This window comes from Podarcis raffonei, chromosome 5 (genome assembly GCF_027172205.1).
Source record: "Podarcis raffonei isolate rPodRaf1 chromosome 5, rPodRaf1.pri, whole genome shotgun sequence".
NCBI classification, from domain to species: domain Eukaryota; kingdom Metazoa; phylum Chordata; class Lepidosauria; order Squamata; family Lacertidae; genus Podarcis; species Podarcis raffonei.
In genome coordinates this window covers 53,942,802-53,968,530 of record NC_070606.1, presented here as the reverse complement: position 1 = coordinate 53,968,530, position 25,729 = coordinate 53,942,802, and the positions used below count along the sequence as shown (strand labels likewise).

The window sequence follows — 25,729 nt, the reverse complement described above, 5'->3', positions numbered from 1 at the left end:
TTCTCCACTGAGGTGCACACAGCTGCCCACCCCTCCGTGTAAGGGAGCCCCCACCTTGTCACTCATGCAAGCCAGAGGCAGGGTGGGGGCTCCATTGTTTTATGGTTTCAACTTCATTTCAATGTTTCGTTTTTTATTGTTAGCCACCCTGAGACAGGAAAGTCAGTGTATAAGAAATAACAACAACAAACAACAACAACAACAACAACAATAATAATAAATAATAAATAATTCATATTAACTATTTACAGTAGTATAATTATGGCTAGGATAGACTTAAATCCCAATCCTAACTGTTGATCAAGGTGTTTATTGTTACTAGATCTGATCTTAATGTATTTTGAGCAGTGTATGGAAAACTGATATGTCTGAGATATGAAATGAATGCATAGGATTACAGGAGAAAGACAACACATAGATTTGCCTTTAAGGCTTGTATTCCTATACAGTGCAAGTTAAGAAAAAGGGTTTTTTAAAGTATGCGTCTAGATGGATGCTGTTTTAGATATCTGTCTATACATTTATTTTTAATAATTTCAGCTGCCACAAAGGAAAAGTACACCAGGTCGAGTAGTACACATTTGTAATCTTCCTGAAGGAAGCTGTACAGAGAATGATGTTATTAATCTTGGACTTCCCTTTGGAAAAGTCACTAATTATATCCTTATGAAATCTACCAATCAAGTATGTCCTTCTTTTTATTGTTTGCTATAATGAAAGCATAAATATGTAAATGTATTGTTTGAGTTTTTAACAGAAATTGCATTTTCTTAAAGTGCAGTAGTTACTGGTATTTCAAAAGTGACTGTGTGTAGTTAGCTCTTTAGTTCTTCCAGAATAATTGCTTGTTTTATTTTTAAGGTGAATTGTGTATACTCTAGTTCAGATGCCGAGTTTAGATCATTGTATTTTCAGATGCCTGCATATTTTACAGGAACTTTGTCAAGCAAACACAGGACTGCATTATAGGAGATTAGTGGCATTAGTGACCTTTTCTCAGTGGAGGAGAACATCCTTGTATAGGTTAGGTTTTCCTGTCCACTCTTAAGAGCCAGTCTTAAGGATGGATAAATCTATCGATTTTGTGTCTCTCAATTTCTCATTTTTCCTACCTAAAGTTTGCATCTCCACATTTTCACACTAGTTTACAAATTTATTCAGTAACTTTCATCAGAACAGCAATGCACATTTCTCCCGATAATACACATTTTGGATGCAATTTTGGCCTTTATATAGATATACATACATTTTTGGAAGCAGTTTTTCCTTATATAACTCATTTTTGTATGCTGTTTTCACTAGGCATGCTTTCTCCTAATAGAAACAATTTTGTACACATTATTGGGTTGGAAAAACGCATTGTAAAATCCAGAAGTGTGAAATTTGAAGGAAGGCTGTTTCAGTGTGCATGTTATTTTAAGGAATGTGATTTAGGTAGGTTAATATTGAAATGCAAAGTGAACCAAATTTCTCTCCCAACCCCTATCATGGTTGAGGAAGAGAAACTTTAAACCCAATCCCCAGTTCAGATGACATGCTAAGCCATACCTTTATTTAGCTGCTGCACTGTGCTCAAAGGACCAAGGCAAAGTGGGTACAGGCTGCTCTCCAGAATGCACCAGTTTGCACAGCTTCAGTAAACCACTTTTTGGATTACCATGATGTGTAAATGAGGCCAATGTTCCTTTCCTTCTGCATATAGCTTATAGTTAAACTGTAATAATCAATTATCATTTTTTAAAAACCCACATTTATGAGTTTCCGTTCTACTAATTTTTTTGTGCCCGGTCCCATGAAAATTACTTGAAATCTTCCACAGGGCTCGGGATATATTTTTCCTTGTGTGGCTAGATGCAAAGGAGGGCAAGGCTCTTGTACCGTTAGTACAAGATGGAAATCTTAGCAGACTGTCCTTTCAACGTCCCTGATTACAAGATGCATCTACCAAGCTACTTTCTTTCACATATCAGTGGAAGCAACTGGTGTCCTGTCTTTCTGTGTAATTAAAATTATGCGTGTGTGTGTGTGTGTGCGCGCGCGCGCGCGCACCCACACATATCTTGATTAGTAGAGAAATAAGTGTGTCTACTTATCAACACATAAATATCACAATATATTAAGATAATCTTACTATTTATTCTAATGATCTTCACTTTAATATACTATGAAGATGCAGTTTTTGTCATGTTTTTCTTTTTTTACTAATACAGTTTCTGTATTATAACAGGCTTTTCTAGAAATGGCCTACACTGAGGCAGCTCAGGCTATGGTGCAGTACTACAAAGAAAAACCTGCAATGATAAATGATGACAAATTGCTCATTAGAATGTCTAAAAGATACAGAGAACTTCAGTTGAAGGTAAATTAATTAGTTATCCTGTCTTACTGTGAATTTTGGTGTTAGTTGTTCAACTGCTTTCATTGCTAGTATGCTGTTTTCAGATAAGCTTTCATAAATTCTTTTCTACTGTTTACCCCTTCACCATGTCATTGTTTATATATGTGGTATATAATATTATGTGGTATCATTTATTGGGCAAGCCTGCCTTTTCTGCTTAGACTGAGTATTAGACTAAAGTATTGGACAAATAAGACCCCTGATTTCTCCCATAGACTCCATCTGCACTGTGTATACATTTAAAGAGCTATCATAGTATTTTAAACAGTCATGGTTTCCTGCAAAGAATCCTTGGGAACAGTAGATTGTTAAGAGTGCTGAGAGTTGTTAGAAGACCCCTATTCCCCTCACAGACCCTGTGTTCCCTGGGAATTGGGATTGATAGTTAACCACTCTTGGTAATAAACTCCTGTGTAGAGAAGATTTCAGCAAAACTTTATCTATGGGGCTTTTCTGTAAACAATATACCATATCAATGGAAACGTGTAGCTTGTGCCATTGCTGATGAGTTGTGTGACATGTTTGTAGTTTTTATTAAAAAGGCATTTTTGTAGCCAGTGTTAGTCAGTGGGCTCTCATAAGTATGTCGTCCGCATGTGCTCAGTATGAACCTGCTGTGAAAGGAGTGAGTGTGGGCTGAATGGAATGTTGGGTGGGTAAGAATAAATGCCAAGTGAAGATGATCAGTTTGGTACTTGTAATGTGGAATGGTAGCTTCAGCTACATGGCTGCTTCAGTTCTGTAGGCTCCATGTGTCTGTTCCAGTGAACAGACAAATCTGGGACTTCTTCTTTTGTGTGTTCTGGAACCTCTGTAGTGTGGTGGTTTTAGCTCCCCCTAAAAAAAGGTCAACAAGTTCTGGCACCTCTTTCTATAGAAAAAAGCCCTGTCCAGAACTAACCACAGGATGAGATACTATACCATATATACCAAATATTGTCTAAATAATGTGTCTATTAGGGCTCTTAATAGCTGTAATTTCTCAGCAGTTTGAGTGGAAATGTAAAGCCACTAGCTAGCAATGGATGCTATAGTGGGGCAGCAGACTCACTTGACCTGCAACCGTATCACTCCTGCTTACCAGGAGGGGCAAGGTTGGTGTACTGCAAATGGACTGTGCCCTCTTCGCTCCTTCTCCTCTGCCTCCTGGTCTGCAGCAGCAACATGATTGATGCAATGTCAGGTATTATGCTGCTGCCTTCACCACCATCTTGTACTGTCCTTAGCAACTTCTTTAACCAAATGGTTTCTTGGTAATTGAATAATTGTTTTTAGTTGATTAGTTTTCTCTTATTCAACAGTAAGAAATTAAGTCATAGCATTCTGCAAAGTAAGCATAATAAAATAATTGCAAATATTCATACCAGTGCTTCTCTTTAAATAGCTTGAAGTGTGAAGCTTATTTACGATTATTAATCTGTATGTTTATATTTGGCTTAGAAACCAGGTAAGAATGTGGCAGCAATAATCCAAGACATCCATTCTCAGAGGGAGCGGGACATGTTGCGGGAGACAGACAGGTATTACACAATGTTAGCAGTTGATGGCAGAAAGACGCTGAGATTGCTTTATAGAACAGAGATGCTTTTGGATAATACAAAAATAGGCAGACAGGAGACATTTCTGCAAGTCTAAAGCTAGGAACAACAGCTTTTACTTTTTTGATTTCAAATGTTTTTTTGAAAAGTTAAGAGACTTAAAAATTGTTTGCTATACAGCGGTACCTCGGGTTACAAACTTAATTCATTCTGGAGGTCCATTCTTAACCTGAAACCGTTCTTAACCTGAGGTGTGCTTTCACTAATGGGGCCTCCTGCTGCCGCTGCGCCACTGGCGCGTGATTTCCATTCTTATCCTGGGGCAAAATTCGCAATCCGAGGTACTACTTCTGGGTTAGCTGAGTTTGTTACTTGAAGTGTTTGTAACCCGAGGTACCACTGTGTTAAGAAAATGCATGCTGAAATACTGACATTCTCAGTAAAATCTGCTGAGCACAAACTACAACGTGTTTCTGAAATTTTCAAGAAGAAAATGCCAAATGCACAGACACTGTGAAATACCAGTTTTAAATAAAATATTAATCCACTTTCTATTATTTCCTGTTTATTGTTGTCTATAGTTAAGACAAAAAACTAGTAGATGAACTCATAAATTATCTTTTTACTTGTAGTTAAGGTACTTAACTACAAGTAGTTAAGGTATTTTAGTCATTCTCTAGAGCTAATATATGTAGATGGCTGGATATGCATTCAGTTCAAAATCATCAGATTGTTTGGTTATGTGAACGAATCTTAATGTCCTTAAGATTGTTACTGGATAGTGTAATGTTTTACGATGGTATGAACTGCTTTGGTGTTTCTGTCTTGTGATTGAAAAGTGGTATAAAATATTATAAAACTATTATAAAACAACGATAAGAATAATAAGTAGCATCCTTCTTTTTCTTTGTGTTATAGATATGGACCTGAAAGGCCTCGGTCTCGCAGCCCTATAAGCCGTTCTCTTTCCCCAAGATCACACACTCCAAGCTTTACTTCCTGCAGTTCCCCACATAGTCCGCTGAGCACAAACTGGACAGACTGGGGAAATGGAAGAGAGCAATGGGATCAGTCTTCATATTCCCGAAGGGAGGAAGAAAGAGACTCAATGCCCTGGAGAGAGAATGGGGAAGAGAAAAGAGATAGAACTGACACATGGGTGCATGAGAGAAAACATTATGTGCGCCATTTGGATAAACTAGACTCGGAAGAACGTTCTGAAGGAACCAGAAGCTACAGAGAAAAATATTTAAGAGGGGGGTCACCCAGTGCAAAGGGGATTCATGGTTTGCCTGGATATAAGAACAGAGAAGAAGACTATTATAGGAAACCAACAAAGCAAAAATCCGATAAATATTCAAAACAGACACTGGATACAGCTCCAAAGTGTAAAAGGAAGGAAGAAGCAAGATTGAAAGAACACAAGCATTCTCACTGTGAAGATCCAACAAGAGAAGAAAAATTAGAACAGAAACCCAACAAGGTCCCTGACAGTATCAAGCAAAAGCAAAGTGATAAGGAAAAATTCAAGGATTCTGATAAAAAGTCAGAGGAAGAAGTACCTGATGAGGCTGAAAGAGTTAATGTGAATACAGGGGCAGGAACTGAAAATGAGGTAATAAGTGATTTAAGTTACTATTGGAAAATTTTATGAGACACACTGTAATTAAAAGTACCTCTTCTATAAAATAACTTGGTGTGAATTTACAGAATGAACATGCACAGATGTAAATTAGACTCCCATCAACACTGTCTCTCCTTGCTTATTTCTACATATTAGATTAAATAATCCCCCCCATGTTGCAGGCATCACCTCCTAGTGTATATTATTATATTATATTATATTATATTATATTATATTATATTATATTATATATTTGTGTGTGTGTGTGTGTGTATCTGCTGTGTTGATTATATGTCACCACTTTGTCATTCTGCCAGTGAACAACCTCAACGGAACTGACTATTTAAGAATTTGTGTTGTTTATTTGTTAATTAAGGGATTTGAAATTAGGAGCAAATGTTGTTGTTAAGTAAAATCACAAGGACATACAAGCTAAAGTTTCCAATGGAATAGAATAGAAAAAGATACCCAAGAAGCATATTGCAACAGTTTAATTTAGAATTCCTGGTGCAGATTATCAGTATGGAACAGCAGTCACATTTGATAAAATTTGCATAAAGCTATTTACTGCAATGTTCAGTACAGCTGTATATCCCTGCCCAGTGTATCATTACTTATGCTGAGAAGTGACTTACTGTTAATTATAATCAAATTACTTTTACAATATTTCCCATTATAATTATTGTCCTGAGAACTGGATCACATTCATTTTTATTTCATAACTGTCATAATGTGGAAGGTAATTCACTGATTTTGTGACATTTTAAAATAGCAAATCCTTACCTTAATTTGTACAAGTTAAGAATGTGCATTCCTACAGTACAATTTTACAGTGAATGGACTTGTCTGGATCTTCTGATAACTCCAGTATTCAGCATTATTATTTTGCTCTTTGTAGCTGGGAACCTAAGATCAGCTTAAGTTCACAAAGAGGTGGGGAGGGGAGGGGAGGATTGCAGAGTGCAGTAAAAATTAATTTAAAACAAAACAAAACAAAAACCAGGTAACCCATCTGATAACCTGGGAGAAAGGGCAATACTAAGAGCTTATCCACACTTCCTCTTGTTCCACTGTTTTCCCCCAGGGAAAACTGCTCTTTAGAACTCAGTTGGAGCAAGCAACAATTGGGTTTTCTGCACATTCCCGTTTGTTCTTATTTAAAACTCAAGAGCAGATTTTCCCTGGGAAAGCAATAGGACAAGGGGAAAATTGCTCGGACCCATGCCTAGAAAGCATGAGTCAAGCAGAATATTGCCAAGACCCATGCTTTCTAGGCACGGGACAAGTGGAAGTGTGGATGAGGCCTCCACTAAATCAGCATTTGATTTTCTGGTATGTACATCCATCCATCAAATTGTGAAGGCGGGAGGAAGAGGGCTCACATCAGGAATAAGGGATGCAATGTAAGTTCACTTTTTATATTACATCTGTCTTCACCCATAGACAATCTCTGTCTTAGGTTAAAAAAATATATTCTAATATGGAGATACCCTTTCCCGCAAATAAGCAGATGAAAGAAGCAGAAGATTCTATGGAAAACTCAAGAAAAGAAAAGGTGAGATTTATACGTTCATGGGCCTTGATATCTGGTGTAAAATTTGTTTGAAAATTTCTTGAGTCACTTGGCTGCCAGATATTCAGTATATAATCAAAACCATGAAAAATACAAACAACACTAAAATCAGATAGAAACACATAGCACAATGAAGGTGCAAATCTTCAGGAAGGCAACACATTCATGAGCATGGCCTGTGGTGTGTTGCTTTAAAACAGAATCTTCACAGTGGCAGCACCTCAACAGTAGGACATTTCCCTCCACTAGGGAAGTGTGATCATATCTAATACTGTCAAATTTCAGATTTTAGCTGAAAATGTTTTTGTTCATCCAGACTTTGGGGACATATGTTTTGTATGGGGTCTTGTATTACTTTGCTGCTGTATAAAGTTATAATTTTAATCATGCTGTTTTAAAATGTTTTAAATGATTGTGTACAATTGCTGTGTTTTTTATTATGCTGATGACTGCCCTGGGTTCCATCATGAGGAAGGGTGGTCTATTAATAGTAGCAATAGCCAGTACGGTTATATTAATTTTAAAAAACTGCCACCAGATTTATTTGATTAATTAATTTTTGTAAATAGTTAAGTTTTTGCGTGCCCCCTAAAAGCCAGAAATGCAATTACAATCTGGGGAGCAGATTCTGAACTTTTACTGAAAAGAAGTTAATGCAGAAGGCGGCTCTCTGTATGGCACAGAGAACCCAAGCTGTTTAGGATTTTAAGGGCAATAAGCAGCACTTTGAATTGGGACTGGAAGGGCACTTCCAAAAGTATTTAGGTGTGGGGATGACACTCATTGTTGTGTGAGAAGGACTTCCCTTTCATCTCTTCCTCCCACAACTCCCCACATCCAAATCTGCTTCAGAAAGTACCCCAAACCTCTGCATCATTTTATGGGAGTATGTGGGATGCTGCAGGGGTGAAGATCCATTGCTCCAATGGTGTGTATTCTGCTTGTAGAAGGACACTACTGGATTTCACCCAAAGGCTTTACAAATTATGTCATCATGACCTTTGCTTCTTTGGACAGATCCTCAGACTCTTTTTTTAGTTGTTCTCTACATACTTAGATTGCTTTGAATACTTGGCACTGGCTTTCAAAAATGTGGCATCTTTGAAAAGCTATAGAGTTTTAAAAATTAAATCCAAGCATTAGGCCAACTTGTCACTTTGAGCAGGAGCAAATTAAATAAAGTTAAAGTGAGAACTTATTGAATGGATACATAAGTGAAAAGCTAGTCCCTCAGTCCAGCTCTGAAGAAACATAGGCCAATGTCCTTGGATGTTTTCCAGCATCATATCTTTAGGGTCATGAGCTGATCATCAGATGTGAAAGCTAGCAGTATCTATAGCAGCAGGAAACTGATCTCCCAAGAGTATCTAACCTCCGCGCCTTTCTAGGACACTAGAAGGATAAGTTTAATAGAGCAAACAGGAGAGAAACAAATAGGCTTAGCTTTTATATTTTTGGAAGTTTCCTTCCCCCAACCCTTTACAATTGCTCCTCCCAGGGCATATGACAAAAATTGTCATAACAATGAAAAATAGTAAGGTCAAAAGTTCAAATGGGACTACAACAGCAGAGCCATAGGCACACTGCATTGGGCACACATAAGGATTCTAACAGCTGATGTGTGCCATATGCAGCCTTTTGAACAGAAGCAAAAGTTGTTAGGCAAAACGTTCCTCTAGCTGCTATCAAAATCTTTTTTCAAGTTTGATTCATCATCCATCTAAAAATTCCTAGCATTTGTGCCAGGCTGTTTTATCATAAATGATAGGGGGGAAAGGGGGCTAGTGAAAACCATACAGATTCTTCAATGCTGGCTGATGCACGTTGGGACTAGTAGGGCGGAAAGCAGGGAGGCTGAGAGTAGGCAAAGCCAATGAGGGGCAGAGCTGGAACCAGTGAGGGGCAGAGCCAACTAATTCTACTTTTAATCCCTTTGTTGTTATTTATTAAATTGATATATCACCCTTCCACCTAAGATCAGAGTGGTTTACAGTATAAAAACACAAAATATATAACATAATAACAAAATAAACAAAAATAATACCCCCCAACATATTTTAAAGGCCATAGATGGATTAATCAGCCAGAGGCCCAGATAAAGAAGAATGTTTTCACCTGGTGCCTAAAGATATGTAATGAAGATTCCAGGAGAGTCTCCCTGGAAAGAGCATTCCACAAATGGGGAGCCACCACAGAAAAGGCCTTTTCTCATGTGGCCACTCTCCAGACCATCTTCATCTACAAGGGCAACACTGAGACACTAAGGAGAAGGTAACACACAGTGCATCCCCTGGACTGGTTGTAAAAAAGCAAACAGGTGGGGCAGACTGTGGATAATGGGGCAGTTCCCCACTTGGCCTAATGGAACAGCCTCACCTGTGGTTCCTCATTGTTGTGATATACCAGGAGTGGTAGGCTATAAAATTGACTGAGTCAAAAGTTATGCACAGGCATGGAATCTGGAGGAGCTTATAATAGAGTAGAGAAATTGGATTAAAAACAACTGCTGGTGCCAAGAGAGAAAAATACCTGGGCTTTAGTATTAGTGCAATGTGCAGGACCTGTATATGGTAACCATCTTGGTCTACAAACCCGAATACAAAAGGTGTGATCTCTTAGAGCAATCAAATGAAACCTTAACACATGGCATGATAAAAGTCCATAGTTTTATCAGGACAAGTTACTTGTTCTTTACTGTTATAAGAATTGTTTTCTCAAAATTTATCTTCTGTTCTATGAAAATAAATAAAAACAGCATTTTTAAAAAGGGGGAAGCAGAAGTTTTCAATCTCCACATGTGCATAATAATAATAATAATGATGATGATGAGAGGGGAGAGAAGGAACGTGTTAGCCTGTGACTTGCTGTGACTCATTATTAAAATAATGAACCATGGTGTGTTGTTGCATCTGAACTGGACCTCCAATAATATCCTCTTTATTGACATATTGACAATGGGATGTACATCTTTGTTACAGGACTGGGAGAGCGGAAGTGAGATGGAAGCTGAGACCTGGTATCCAACTAATATGGAAGAGCTTGTAACTGTAGATGAGGTGGGAGAAGACGACCTTATAATGGAACCGGATATAACGGAACTTGAAGAAATAGTAACAGTAGGTCAGAAAGACCAAGAATGTCCTTTAGTGAGTTCTTTAGCTGCTGGATTACAGGTGAAGAATGAGCACAGCTTATTAAGTGGAAGTAAAAACAAATCAAATGCAATGGAATCAAGCTTAGGGTCAGAAGAGGAAAACGCAGGAGATCTCCCTGGCTCTGAAGGTGATAATGCAGCTGATAAAGCACTACATCTAAATCTGGACACTGAGCAGAAGCCAGATGAATTGCAAGAAGACAGACCTCTAAGGGATTCTGATTACCATGTTAAGCAAAGAAAAATAACAGAAAGCACTAACATTCATTTAAGGATGGAAGAGCAGTGTGTGTCTTCTGATCCTCCAAAAGAAGAGCTCTTCCAGCCGAATGACACACTCGAAGGTGATGATAAAGCAATGGAATCATTAGAAAGCGAGAGTAGAAAAGCTATGGAAATGCTGGTAAAAAACTCCCAGGAGGAAACAAGCTGTGGAAGTCAGGAACATCAAAAGGCACCGGGTAACTAGTATATTTTTCCTTCTCTCCCTTTGCTAGATCAGTTTTGTTGTCCTTTTTCTGTTCAGTGTTTTTAGTTATTTTGTCATTAAGAGTAAACATTGTTCAAAGCGTTGTGATTTTCCTAGGAAGAAACTCAGTTGAAGAACAGGACTGTCAAAATTAAGCTTCTTATTCAGTTGTGTCAAGGAAATTAGATATGTATCAAGCAAGTGTTCTGGAAGAGACATCCGTTATTATGGTCACTTCTGGGTTCATACAAGTTGAGCTGAACCTTTGGAGCACCCAGCTTAAATTACTTAGAATTGTTAATGGGAAGACCAGGTCAAGAACTAAATTATTTATGTCTGGTTGATAAAAAAATATTCCTTAGATATCTTTAAAAGATTAATTTGGCATGAAATGGCTTTTGGGATTGCCACATTTCATTCTTTTTTCATGCCAGAGCATAATAATTTATTTTCCCTGATTTGTTTTTGTTACCCATATGTTTCTTTGTTCATGATTTATGTTAATAGTTCAGAATTTATTGTTCTAGTCAAAGGCCATGGCTGTAGCTGGTATTCAAACAGTGGGATTGTGGTTCAGATGTTGTATAGCCTCAAGACACAGCTAACTTCAAATATCTTTATCTAGCTGATCTTTGTGACAATTTGAATTCAAATGTGTCCCATACAGGCACAGCACAAAACAACCTGTTACTTTTGGCAAACTATCATGTTTCTCTTCTCAATAACTGAGGCTCAGATTGTAGGAGTCCTTCTGACAGATCTTCAAACCTCATATAGCTTGCCAACTTCTAAAGCCTAGAGTTGCCATCTGTTCACCTAAAAATTATAGCTATTCCTTATTGAGGTCTGAAGCAAGAGAGGATATGTATATACATTGTACCTCCCAAAAAACACTGGAATGCAATGTATGTCAACCATGTCATCTGAATTCTCTTTAAAACTTGATGGGGGGGATATTTAGTGTAGAAGCAACACTGGATTGATCTAGAAAATATGTTGGGTTCAGGTTATAAATATTGCATGGAAACTGATTTTACTCAGTGTGCTTTTGCTTTCAAAGCAAATTGTAGGTATCAGGAAATGAAAACTACTGACTTCCCAGAGGTAGAATCCAAAAGATCTTACTTTTCACCATCATGGGAACAAGAAGATGTTTTTACGGAGCTCAGCATTCCCCTAGGTATGTCTTATTATAAGCGATAAACATTTAACTCTTTACAATACATTTGTTTTGCAAGAATACCATGGTATCTGTTTCAGATTATTTAAAAGAGTTACTAGCTTCTGAAAAGAGAAGTTTCTGTTGCTCTCACTCAGTTGGCATTAGGCAATATATTAATAGCAGTGTTTAGTCAGGTTAGGGACATAAGGGGAAATAATAAATTAAAAATAGACAGAGTCAAGTCAACCTTCTGATTTTCTCCAGAGGCACTGAATAGCATTGAAACTGGGACAGAGATGTCAAATACAGGGGGTGAGCCTCTATTTAGTCAGTAACTTGGTGTTCAAAGCCCTTCTCGTGAATTACGTTATGTAATTGTTAATAAGAAGACTGCAAGGTAGGTCAATATTTTAAAACTTCTATTTATTATTAATGCATATACAATACCCTGCAAAAATACAATCCATGACAAGTATAAAAGATAAACTTAACATAAATATCACTCATTGTTATCAGACAAAAAAAAGTACATCTCTAAAGACAGATACTTAAAATAAGCATCATTTTTAATATGTGACAGAATGTGCCCATCTATTTAATAATTCATGACAGCTTATCTTCACCTCTTGAATGTATATCAGACCTGTCACCTGATCCATTTAAACTACCTTCAACCATTCTGGCAGCACAAGGCCTGCATTATCTTTATTCATTCACTCATTCATTCACTCTATACCACCCTTCATCTGAAGATCACAGAGTTGTTTACAATATAAAGACACAAAAATATATAAAGTAATAACAAAAAAAAACACAATAACACACACACAGACTTTAAAAGGCCTCCACTGGACAGAGAGCCTGGAGAGAGAGAATTTCTATAGACCACAGCAACTCTCCCTCCCCAGCCTTCAAGTCTGCCCTAGTGCTCCACAGGTGGGTACAGCTGGGTGAGACCAACTCCACCCTGTTCACCCACCCAAAACTCAGTAATACAGACCAGATCAGCCTCCTCATTGACAACCAGGTTAGACCTAAAGGCTGACTAATAGGACAACCACAATTCCCTAGGTTACGGGAAGGGCTGGCACATGGCACAGTCAGGTGGGAGAGAGAGTAAGAAAAAGTGACTTAGCCAAGACCACTAGTGAGAGACAATGGACCCATGGTCTGACTCTATATAGGGCAGCCTCCTATGCTACATTACTCTATATTATTTTTGATAGAGAAATTATAAATATCTGAGAAGTGAAAGCACTGTACTTTAATAAATTCCGGTGACGCCAAAATAAGTTCGACCATTTTTCTCTCCATGGAAAGGAATTTTCTTTATAAGGCTATCTGATTCCCACCCCACCCCACCCCCTGGTAATAATTGCAAGTCAATATTGTTTTATAGGCATGGAATTCGTTGTGCCCAGAACTGGCTTTTACTGCAAACTCTGTGGACTTTTCTATACAAATGAGGAGATAGCAAAGACTCGTCATTGCAGAAGTACTGTTCACTACAAAAATCTTCAGGTAACAACTGATTTATTCATGCAAATTAGTATCTGAAATGTAATGGCACGCATAAACAAGTTTTGGTGCATACCTCCTGCACTACTGCATGTTCACCACCCTTGTGATGTGAAGCACTTACCACTGTCTACTTGTGAATCCAAGTTAGATTATTTTCAACCCATTTTTCAGTTCTACAGCTCATTTATTGCAGCATTTTATAGTTTATGGGCAGTATTCAACTATGGCAAAAAAAATGACACAGATTAGGGGGATGGATCAGTCTTGCCCTCTAGGATCAACCTTTCAAGCTTCTTTTCCTGGAGCCTTAGGAGTTATAGCAGCCATGGCAAAGCTTAGAAATTGTTTCTAGTAAAGCACCTCCTAAGGGTGGCTGAAGCCATGGCATCTATGCTCTGGGAAGAAGCATGATGCAGGGGTGTCTGGCTTCCTTCCTACCTGTTACCTAGGTGTTTTGGAACATCCTCAGCTTGGTGGGTGCCTGGTTGAACATCTATAGGCAGTGCAGTCATTGTCAGCAGGGAGTATATGAGTATGTGTGCTGTACATCATGTACAAATAATGGGATATTGATTGTTAGCTGTTGAGTTCAGTACTGAACACCTAGTATAAGACAGCAGTGAGAAGAGATGGGTGTATGAGTCTAAGTTCATTCTGTGAACATTCTAAGCCTACATGTAAATTGTACACATTTTGAACACTCTCTGCCTGTGAAGTACACATTTTTCAATGCATTTCAATGTATTTTGATTAATTTCCTCTAACCGCAGCACAAAATCTAGAGAATTGCATAATCCAATTAATAGTAGTCTTCCAATCTGCAAGCAAGTTCAGGAACGTAGAATTCTGTTGATCTACTAACAAAGCAGACCAAATGAACTCCTCCTATATCTCTAATAACTAAAAAGCACTGGTCTTAATGCAATCACACCCAATTCACTTTCTGAAATCCACCTTTTCTCTCTTTGCTTTCTTCTTTCAAAATGTATTTATTTATATTAAATTTATATACTGCTCTTCATCCAAAGATCACAGGGCGGTTTAGATATATATCTTACGTGTCAAATGAAGTGAATAAAGAAGTATGTCACTGAAATTTTCTGGTACAGAACAACAACCTATAGATAACAAGAGCTGAAGATTTACTGTAACCCCATGTTGCATACTTCTGTTTCAGATAAATAAGCCTTTTCTATTTGGATATGTGTTTGCCTACAGCTCTCTGCTCTGACTTTCAAGAACTTCCATTGCTGTTTTCATCATAAATTCTGGCCATTTCAGACCTCTATATTTTGTGTGATTACAGTTAAGGCCCTCTGTTAAATCTCGCAAGTTGTCAAAACCAACTAGAAGCTAAAGAGCTTTGGTTCAATTCCCTTGCTGCACATATCAAAAGTCATTGCGCATCAAATTGTTACACATCACGAGAAGATTAACTGTCACCCAGCCTTGGCCTTTCTCTAGAAAATGAAGTGCATGCTGCAAGTTAATACAGAATGCTGTGTAGAGCACGGTAGCAAGTCACGCACAAGTCTAAGTGAAAGGGGAGATGGCAACAGGTGAAAGGCTTGCCTTCGGGATTCTTTTTCTCCCTTTAGGGCAGCCACTAATCCAAGACCAAAGCAGTTTTAAATAGATGGAAAAATATGCATTTGCTCATTAAAAGTCTATATACATTAATGGTTTTAGTGAACCTAAGCAACAGATGAATCTCTTTTTAAGAGCGTGAAGTAACTGGCATTTCCTTGGCAGCGAGTCAGGAGAAGCAGCACTTAGACAGTTGTCAGCTTCACCACACCCCTTGTGTGCATTTATACTGAATCCAGCTTCTCATTAGGTGCACAGCTGGTCTATACTAAGAGCACTGCCCTGTGTAAGGCTGTGATGTCATTGAGTAGCAGAAGAGAAGTGACGTCATGTGTGGTTCATAGTTGCTGTTGCAGCTTGGCATGTAGGAGTTGGGGGCTAATCAGAAATGATGTGAAGCACCCTTCCTGCTACAAAAGTAGGGCCATAAAGTGGGGAGGGGTAAGGGAATTAATAGGAGAGCCACCACCTCCCCTTAATACCAAATGCAATAGATAAACTGGCCCTGATTCTAGATGCAGTTTCTAAACGGTTTCACTGCCATTATATAACAACAACCCTGCATTGACTATTAGGTGTACAAGGCAGCATGAAGCCACATCAATCCCAATTCCCTGGCATTTCTATATGAATGATATGTGTGGTGGGAAAACATATTTGTGTGTACACAATTCCATCTCAAATATATATCTAAAACATGCTGTGTATATGTATGTTGTGTGAAGCAACTCTTAGATGGGCTATCCTACTCTCCTTCATGGCTGAGCACTAGAATGGCTGGACATTATGAACTTTATAAATGTCATATTGACTGGTGTGTTTCACTTCCTTTCCTGGTACTGCAAATAATGTGGACAGTATATTCATGGGATTATTACTCAGTTTGATGGGAGAAGACTCGCTACACATATTCAGAAGTACTTTGCTTTAATACTTCACATGTTCCCAAGTTTAGACCTTGTTCAAATCAAGCTCTGAACAGAGCTATTGTTACAGAACAAACCAATAGTGAATTAACGTTTAGCTAAATACTAATGATGTGGCTCCCCCTCCTTGCACTGCTCAGAGGTGCAAGCTGACAAAGCAACCTAGTTATGAGGAAAAAGAGGACAGCTGTTCCTACAAGCTCACAGCCACTGCTGTGGCAGTATTTCTCATCCCTAGCTAGTTCCTGTCCACCTGTTCCTTTCGGTGGCAAAATAGGTAGTGTTTTCTTCCTGTTGGGCATGAGGTGAGGTTGCAGGCAGATCAACAGTAATAAGATGTGGTGTAAAATAATCTTTCATTCAGCTGTGGGGTCCTTTGGTGGCATGTGAGCCTTGGTAAATGCCTGGTTATGCTGACTTCTGTTTTTGGGCCTAGATATCATATTGGTATTTCCTCCATTTTAGGAGTTATGTGAGCATTAGAATCATAGAACTGTTGGAAGGGACCTCATAGAGTTGGAAGGGACCACGAGGATCATCTAGTCCAATCCCCTGCAATGCAGGAATCTTTCACCAAACATGGGGCTCAAACCCATGACTCTGAGATTAAGAGTCCCATGCTCTACTAGCTGAGCCTATCCCTCAAGGCATCTTCAGCCCTATAGAGTGACATAAGCATTTGTGGCAGTGGCTTGAAGGCATGAAGTTATATGGTTGAAAATCAAATTACCTATATTTCCATTATTTCATTCACCACAGAAGTACCTATCCCAGCTTGCAGAAGAGAATCTGAAGATGAATGAGAAAGAAAGCAGTTTGCCACAAGATGATAATGGGATTGTCCCTCACTTTGAGGAGAAATAACTATGAGGTGAACACTAATGGTTTTCTGCTGATCCTGCTTATGCACCTTTTGTTTGCACTGTTGAAAGGCAAGCATAGTGAGAAGCTTGTTCTATGCATCTACACTGACAGCACCATTTAAAAACAATGTCTGAAATACAGTGAAGCAAAGTGACATATCTGATAGCAGTAAAGCTCCACTTTCTCAGCCTGTAATAGGCACAACAGCTCTCTTTAAACTAGAATTCTCAGGGATTCTCTCAGTGTTGGTTCAGGTAAATTGTTTAGTGAAAATATTCTGGGAGTGAGGAAGAAATAACCTGAAAAATCCTTGGTTAAAATACTTTTATTTACATCACCTAGTCCAGCAGCGAACTACGGGTCTTGTAAGTACATCTATAAGTTATTGTTGTGTTACTGCTGATAACATGGGTTCAATCAGATGATAACAATATCCATGTCTTGTATGAAATACTCACAGTTCATATATTCAAAGGGCTTACAATCTACATTGGGGTGGGGGTGGGGCAGAAGCAGTGAAGCCCTTTCCCCCTTCAGTGCCTTGACAACATTTCAGAAGACTAAATATGTTCCACGTTTTGCCTCTGGTAGGATTACTTATCTCTTCTCTTCTTTCCTTAAGGTTTTATTCTTCCTAATTTTAGAAATAAACCAGGCACTTAATTTTGTTTCACTCAGAGCCATCACCCAATTTAAGAAACCTTAGTCGACTGACAGTATAAGTGTATTAAGTCTGCATAAATTTGCACATGAATAAAAGAAGTCCTAAAGTAGGGACATCTTCCTTTGTCTCAGATGATGAACATACTTGTTGCACCATCTTAGAATGTGCAATGAGGGATGCAGGAGGGAGGTGGTGGCACATGATGGTGGGAAGGTTTGGTCCCAGGGCATGGTAGAAAACACAAGATGCAGCAGCCTTGCTGAAACTAAGCAGGTTGGGTGTGGTCTGTGCCTGCATGGGGAAATGATTGAGGAGCATCTGGTATGCTTTGAGTTGCATAATGGAAGAAAGGCAGATATACAGTTAAAGAAAAAATATCCTGCATTTGCCCAGTTGATCAGACACACCATCTAAATTAATTAAAATGTTTTTAATGATTGATCAGCTAAAGCTCTGAGCAGACTTTGAATTTCACTTCCATTAATTTCTATGTTGATGATATAGGTGCCCAGTATAGTATTATTATAGTTGTGTTTCAGCAATATGTGTGTTTATATCACCCAGAGTTCCACTAAAGTAAACTGCTTTACTTTTTTGTTGTTTTAGTAAGGCTTGGAGTGGTAAAATGCATAGATTCTGTAAAACTGTTAGTAGCATTAATCACAGGATGATCTTTTTAAAAATGTACCAGGTACCATTTGAGTTGCTGAGCCATATCTAAAATCAGAGCAAGTGTATTTGTTGCATTTCTTTTTTTTAATGTTTTTAAAGAAAATTTGAGAAATTATAGGGAAAATATCTGTGAATGTATCTTCCCATCATTCACTGCCTTCATAAAGTTTACCATATTATATTTTCTTGCTATTGGCACCTTTAAGCATTTTCTTATCTATGAGTAAATTAACACAAAAAAATCGCCCAGTTGCCAAGATCTCCCAATAAAAATATATTACCTGTTTCATATTAAAATGTTTTTTTGTGGGAGGAAATGGAACCAGCATCTTCAGTTAACTTTCTTTGTTATCTTGTAAGTGTGTGCTGTCACTAGGCTAGGTTCCATTTCATTAAATGGCAGAAACATTCCATTTATTACCATCAGAGATGAGGTCAAACAGCACATTTCAGATTCATAAACTTTAGAGCCTTTGAGGTCCTGACCTTCGGCTAGGCAATGTAAGTAAGAGGCAGGGGCAGACATGGCTTTCAAGCACACATCTAATCCCACGTATCAGGTGTACTGAACTTTGCATCCATCCACTTTAAAACATTTTATTCCACCTTTCAGCATAAAAATTTCAAAGGTGGATAAGAGAGTTTTAAGTCTCTTAAAATAGAAAAATGAAAACCAGCAATAAAAGAAATAAATGTTTACGGCTGGCTTTTAGAAATATGAATACTCTTGCACTGTTACAGGAAAGTCATAATTAATCTGTGGAGGGAACATGGAGATCTTTATTTTGCCATCAGTAAAAATGCTGACATGGGCAGTTCCCAATGAAGTATGCATATCCTGCTGGGAGATAACCACACATAGCTGTGGAGGTGGGAGGCTCTTCTCTTGCAACAATGGGCCACCTTGGCTTGGAATTTTTGCACCAAAAATCTGAAACTTAAGAAATGCTACTTTCATACCTGACTGAATTCTTCACAAATGTCATTTGTACACATTAAGTTGTATGTATAGCACAATGCAGACTATTTATTACTACTATGTAAAAAGCTTTCTTATTTATAAAGTGTTGCAAAATATCTCAGATAATTTTTTTAAAGTATTTAGAACTAGTAATAATTTCTTATTTGTCTTTACTTACTACTGTAATGGGTGTTAAGTATCCCATGTATTATTATTTTTCATTCTAAAACCAAAGAATCTAAGAATTGCCCCCCCCCCAAAAACTTGACAACTATGCTACTGGCCTGCACACTAGTTTAGTATCAGGCTTTCAGGGTTTTTCTGTCTCTGTAAGTCTGTGTTTGTTGGTATATACTTGAACTGGACCAGACGTTACTATTTATTGAGTTCACACAATCTTGTTTAATCATTGGCTTGTAAACATTTAGAATGTATTAGAATTTAAGTTATTTAGGAAGCATCACAAGTTTTAATTGCTCTGTGTACCTGAGATTTCAAATTGTGTTTATTAAAATGGACAAATTATTGTAATAAAGAGAATTTTAATGGCTATGCAAGAACTGGTGATCTTTTCTTTCAATGGCACATGCCTCTCTCTGTAGATGTAATGCTACTGATCCTTTTAATTACAGTGTGGAGGTCAGGAGCAAGCTGCAAGATCACATCCTGTTCCCCCAGATCCTTTCCACGCAATGCAAACAAAATATTTAAGCTTAATTTGTTTAAGCTAACATGCAGGGTCCAGACTTCACAGTGTTCTCATCCTGATTCTGCAAGTGAGATGGACAAATGCAAAGCCCAGGACAGGTGCCTCTACTGCTCAAACAAACATTTTGTTTGTCTGCATCCAGGCCAAGGCATTCAGAAGGTCGTTCCAGAACAAAGCCTGACCCTAGCTATAATCATGTTCATATCATAACTGTGGCACATCAGGGTATGGCTTGAAGATTTAACTGTTCATGTGTCAGAAGAAAAGAACTCTGTAAACTGGCCTTAAGCAGGTATTATGGGGTAGGGGATATAGATGAAAGCTTACTAAAACACACTTCTTTTTACAGGAACCTCAAATAACTTTCCTGTGTAGTGCTAAAGAAATAAGTCAGGTGAAATTCATTCTTGTCCCCATTTTTAAGTCTTTTTTTCCTTTTCCATTTTATTAAAATATATTGCTTTTCCTTTTTTAGATTTGATATGTATATTGTATTCCCCCTACTGGACAGTTAATTATTGCAGCAATGACATGAGTCAGTATTTCAGCTTTTAATCTAACATTGTATATGAAATAGTACATTTAAAATACCAGTGGCAAACTGCTGTACAATCCAATTATCTCTTGGATAAATAATTTGAATTTCATAATTTTACTTGATGCATATTTGTGAATGAATGTCTATTAGCTACATTTCACTGGTTTTGAAACTGATACTCAAATGTGGCGTTTAGGAGTTACGTACCAGATGCGATGCGGAGACTTTTAGGTTTTATGCATTCTTGCATTTTAGGGTGTGTGTTGTTGTTTTTTGCATTGCAGTCTTGTGTGTGTATTTTTAAGACACAAATTCCATTGCTGTGTAGACTGGAAGCACTTCGGAAGCAGCACTGTGGAGGAATGCAAACCATGTGTTCTACAGCAGCCTAAACCGTAACAGCAAGATTTTTAAGTTCCTAAAAATCAGATTGCTACCCACAGATTATTGGGAATGATTTCACTTCTGCAGTTTCGAACCCTGAAAGTTTTTGTTGAAGTTGCTAGGTGGAAGCCCTGTAAACTAAGTTTGCAAGGCAATTGGAAAGTGTGCAGATGCCATGCTTCCACATAGTTCGTCAATTAAAGACCGTTCTCATCCTCTGCTCCCATCTGCTGTGGAATAAGGCCCAAATCCCTGCTTGCTGCACAGGGAACAGGGAACTGTGAAGAAACTGGGCTGCAGGCCGTAATAGTTCTACTTCAGTCTACATTGCATTGCCCTTCCATTTATTAATTATCCTTGTGGGCATGAAAGCCAAAGTGGCTTTTTGTCCAGTCATCTTTGTTTGTAGGGCAAATATTACGCATCTGATTAAACTTGACCGGTCAACGCTACTGCTTTCCCACTAAGCCACAGAGCTGACCTTCAGAAAGCAGAAGACACGCAATCAGTAAACCATATTGATTCAGATTCAGTAACGGATAAGGTGACCCAAACCCAATATCAGATCAACATTTGCCAATGGCATACACCATTTCCTCTAACTCAGCTCAGTCAGGAATGAGACCTCATGCTACATTAAACAAGTTATAGCCTGTTTCCATGTACTGCAACCCATTAAGCAGGTACTAGTTACCGTATTTTTCGCTCTATAAGACGCACCAGACCGCAAGACGCACATAGTTTTTGGAGGAGGAAAACAAGAAAAAAAATATTCTGAATTTCAGAAGCCAGAACAGCAAGAGGGATCGCTGCGCAGTGAAAGCAGCAATCCCTCTTGCTGTTCTGGCTTCTGGGATAGCTGCACAGCCTGCATTCGCTCCATAAGACGCACACACATTTCCCCTTACTTTTATAGAGCAAAAAATACGGTAATTACCAAGTTCTTCCACCAGGTGCTAGGTGGGGCCTGTGATGCAAATGTCACCTTCCCTTGGCATAACATTTACCCTTCATCGTTCCAAAACTTGGGATCTGTTGTATCTTGGGTTATGAAATCTCTCCTTGAGGCTTTTTGGAACTTGTCTGAACATGTATTCTTTGTTCTGGTCTTAAAAGAGAAGAAAGAAGTAGCAACTGATTCTGTTGTTGGTAGGCTTGGCAAAGCAGCTTGGCTTACTTAAGCTTATCTTCAACAGATAGCAGCCAGCTGGTGGCCACAGACGCTTACCTTGAACTAGAGGGGAGGGTGTTGCCTCAGCTGAAAGATCTGCATCTGTTGACGGGAAACCTGGCCTGGCTGCAAAAAGTGAAGTTGCACAAATGGAACTGATTACAGCACTGAAAACACAGTCGTATGTCACATAGCTATGGCATGCTGGCAGATCCAAATCATGTAACAGTGTGTTGAGGTGAAAGTGGGAACTTGCCGTTATTGTCCTCCAGTGTCATCTTTCAAGGCAAGAAAAATAGGTGAATTAAGAATTGATGCCATGTCCCCATTTTCACCTACTGTGGTATCACAGTCTGCTTCAAACAAAGCAGAGAGACTCTACAAGCACTGTGAGGAGTAACTGGGTGTTTCAAGAGAAAAGCCATGTTTGTGTTGGAGCATGAAATGAATAGGCCACCCATGCAGCCTGTAATCACAGCTTTGAACTAAGTGGTGGAGCTGGACCAGGATCTCTTAATTTTGCCCAGTAATGGAGAAGTGCCTCTACCAAAGTAAGCTAAAGACGGAGTGGGAAAATGAAGTTCGGCAACACCTCTCCTGGCTTAGGTCCTGTGGGGTTTGCCACAGGTGTTGCCCCTTTCAGGTTTCCACTAGCCTGCCTCTAGTTCCTGTGTCTACTTCCTATCCTGCCCCCTTCGTCCTATCTCCCTGCCTTGAAACCTGCTTGAAGATTCATGTGATGCCCCACAGCAGAAATACGTTGCAATAAATTAATAATAATTTTTAAAAACAACACAACTTCTGACTAGACCATAATATTGGCTGGAAACTCTGCTGCTGGTGACTTTGATGAATATGTTCTGGGTTGGAAGAGGGAGAGGGAGGGTGGTACATGCAGTAGAGCATACTTAGTGGTGGCATCTCATGTGCAAACTCCAAGTACAGATCAGATTGTTTCCCATTTACATTCACATGCCAACTTGAAACATTTATTTGTATTGGGCTTTGGAGCATAAGGAGGGCAGCTCTATTGGCTTATACTACTGTGCAACTGACTGTGTTGGTTTGGAGTAAATGTATTTTATGCTGGTTAATTCATTTTTAATGTTGTGTTTCTTAGGATTTTTTTGTTGTATTTTATATTTGTTGTTAGCCACTCTGGGCTCTGCTTTGAGAAAGAACCAGTAAGCTAGTAGTAGTAGTAATACCTGCACGTGATGTACAATTTTTCTGTAAATCATGGGTGGGGAACCTGTGGCTTTCCAGATGTTGGACTCCACCACCGATCATCCCTGACCATTGGCCATGCTGGTTTGGGCCAATGCAGTCCATCACCATCAGGAGGACCAGAGGTTTTAATGGGAAAGGTGGTTCTCAACAGCTCTTTGGCAACTTGTTTTTCCTGTACATTCATTGTTGTATTATTCATGAAAAATTTCCTAGGACAAAATCATAGCCTACTTCTAATAAAAGCTTTCTATCTGAGATGTGCTAGATGTCCTCATCGGGACTTTGGAGCTACCAAATACCCCCAGGTGTACCCAGTTGTTAGAGGCATTGCAAGCATCATTGCAAGCATGGCACTTTTATGTGGTGTATATGATTAGTATTGTTCTGCAGCAGGTAGAAGATGAGATATTAAGTGAGTGGCCTAAGGTTGCATGCCAAGTCAGTAGTTAGATGGAAGAGAATTGCCTAGACATGCTCAGCCTAGACCTGTGCTTAGTAGCAAATGATATCATTTGTGGCATTTAGCACATGACTCATTGTATCTGTGCATTCTGTTTAAGCCAATGATTGATAAACAAGTAAACTTATTACAATTAGAAGACCATTAACAGTGCAGCTGGCTAGCAATCCATGGCTATAAGCCATCCTACCAGGCCTTTGGGTTGGAAGAAGCTGTGAGATTATTTTGCCCTGGGGGGTTTGAGGACAAGGATAATTGAACACTTGGAGATGGCTAGAAACAGGGTTAGCCCAAGAGCTTTCTTTGTCCTAGGCAAATTAAATGTTTGCTGCTCTTCTTTCCATTGTGATAATATCTAGGGAGCTCCTTAAGATATCATCTCATGAAGAGTGATTGGGAAGAACTTTCTGACAGTAAGCTGTACAACAGTGGAACTGACTACATTGAAAGGTGGTGGACTCTCCTTCATTGGAAATTTTTAAACAGAGGTTGGATGCCTATTCTTAAGTTGTGATTTCTGCATTGCTGGGGGTCGGACAAGATGACCCTTTGGATCCCATCCAACACTACAGTTCTATGATGGGGCGGGGGGTCATGTCATACGTTTGCCTGTAGAAATACAAGAGCTTTCAGCTACTGGCTACTTAGATTTTTTAAAAAAAATATAACTCTTTTCTTCCTCTTGCTTCTGCCTAGAACTTGTTGACAATATTGAACTGCTGATCACATTTTAGCACCACTTCCCAGTTAAAAAAAACAAAGAAAGCTTATTACAGTTGGCAAAGGTGGCACTGGAATCAGTCAGGTGATTTCACTTGGCTTGGATGCTGGATCATGTGCAGCCTCTGTTGATTACATTACATCTTTTCCAAACAGAGGGATCCGGATTTCCTTCTAAGAAACTTAACTCTTTAGTTGAGACTGAAGAAATGGGAAAAGGCACAGCAGCAAACAAGGACTTTTCAGCGGAGGGGACTGGGATAACAATCTTATCTTAGATCCTTATCTTAAATGTCAGCAGCAAATGTCATCCTGTCATCTCATAAGGCCCTTCTTGTGGCCAATGTGCAAGCCAGACAAAAAGATACGATGATATGAATAAACTTATTGCTAAGCCTTCTTGTGGGCTCCCAAACCCCAAAAAACACAATTCAGCCACACAACTGTCCATCTCAGAAGATGGAAAGTTAGGTCATTTTGGCCACCATGAGCATCCACATCCTGCAGAAAAATGCTATGAACTTCAAAGCTTGCACACTCTCCCAAAAGACCATTATTCTGCCTAGGGCATGCACCATCAGATTTTCTTGAGTCAAAGAAAGAAAAACTTCATAATATAAAGCTCAAAGGCTTTATCATCAGTAGGCATGAAGTATTCGTCCTATCTTCACCATTGTTAGCAGTTTTAGCTAACTAACAGAGCCCTTGAAGATCACATGCCTAGAAACTCTAGGCAACTGTTGTTTTCCCACCCAAATCTACTGAGACTCTCTTACTGATAACTGAAATCCCAAGACTGATTGATGAATACCGGTTACTGTTTGCAAACCCATTGCTCTGCACTTAATTACTGAGGGAGAAAGTAAACGCCCAAATGACCATGCTCTCCACAGCTGCAAACTTTCACATACAGGTTTTGCACACTTATCTCCAGAACGACTCAGTCATGATAAATATGTTATATAGATCCATAGGCGCAACACTCAATAAAAGGTTGCTGTGTGACTGTGGTACTGTGAAATCAGAGATGCAACAGCACCTAAGACAGGATACAGCTCTGCTATAAGGCAGCTTCTAGGACACTAATTACAGTTCCAGCACTTGGGGAACCTGTTAAGTGCCTAAAGCATGGGTAGGCAAACTAAGGCCCGGGGGCCAGATCTGGCCCAATTGCCTTCTAAATCTGGCCCACTGACAGGTCTGGGAATCTGTGTTTTTACATGAGTAGAATGTATCCTTTTATTTAAAATGCCTCTCTGGGTTATTTGTGGGGCCTGCCTAGTGTTTTTACATGAGTAGAATGTATGCTTTTATTTAAAATGCATCTCCGGGTTATTTGTGGGGCCTGCCTAGTGTTTTTACATGAGTAGAATGTATGCTTTTATTTAAAATGCATCTCTGGGT

General features: G+C 38.9%; 1 protein-coding gene across 8 annotated transcripts in view; it reads left to right on the top strand.

Annotated features, from left to right (window-relative positions):
* RBM20 (RNA binding motif protein 20) overlaps positions 1-19,663 on the top strand; it is a 107,710-nt gene extending 88,047 nt beyond the window's left edge. For 4 of the 8 annotated variants that reach the window (XM_053389241.1, XM_053389235.1, XM_053389243.1 and 1 more), the window contains exons 6-14: positions 541-684; positions 2,228-2,359; positions 3,839-3,918; positions 4,855-5,551; positions 7,020-7,115; positions 10,112-10,748; positions 11,817-11,936; positions 13,318-13,439; positions 16,712-19,663. In XM_053389241.1, coding sequence (XP_053245216.1) covers positions 541-684; positions 2,228-2,359; positions 3,839-3,918; positions 4,855-5,551; positions 7,020-7,115; positions 10,112-10,748; positions 11,817-11,936; positions 13,318-13,439; positions 16,712-16,816 — 2,133 coding nt within the window. In that variant the 3' untranslated portion in view covers positions 16,817-19,663. Of the gene's footprint in view, positions 1-540; positions 685-2,227; positions 2,360-3,838; positions 3,919-4,854; positions 5,552-7,019; positions 7,116-10,111; positions 10,749-11,797; positions 11,937-13,317; positions 13,440-16,711 lie in introns of those variants that run through there. The other 4 variants (XM_053389239.1, XM_053389238.1, XM_053389240.1 and 1 more) reach the window with 4 other exon arrangements.
* The last annotated feature ends 6,066 nt before the right edge of the window (positions 19,664-25,729 follow it).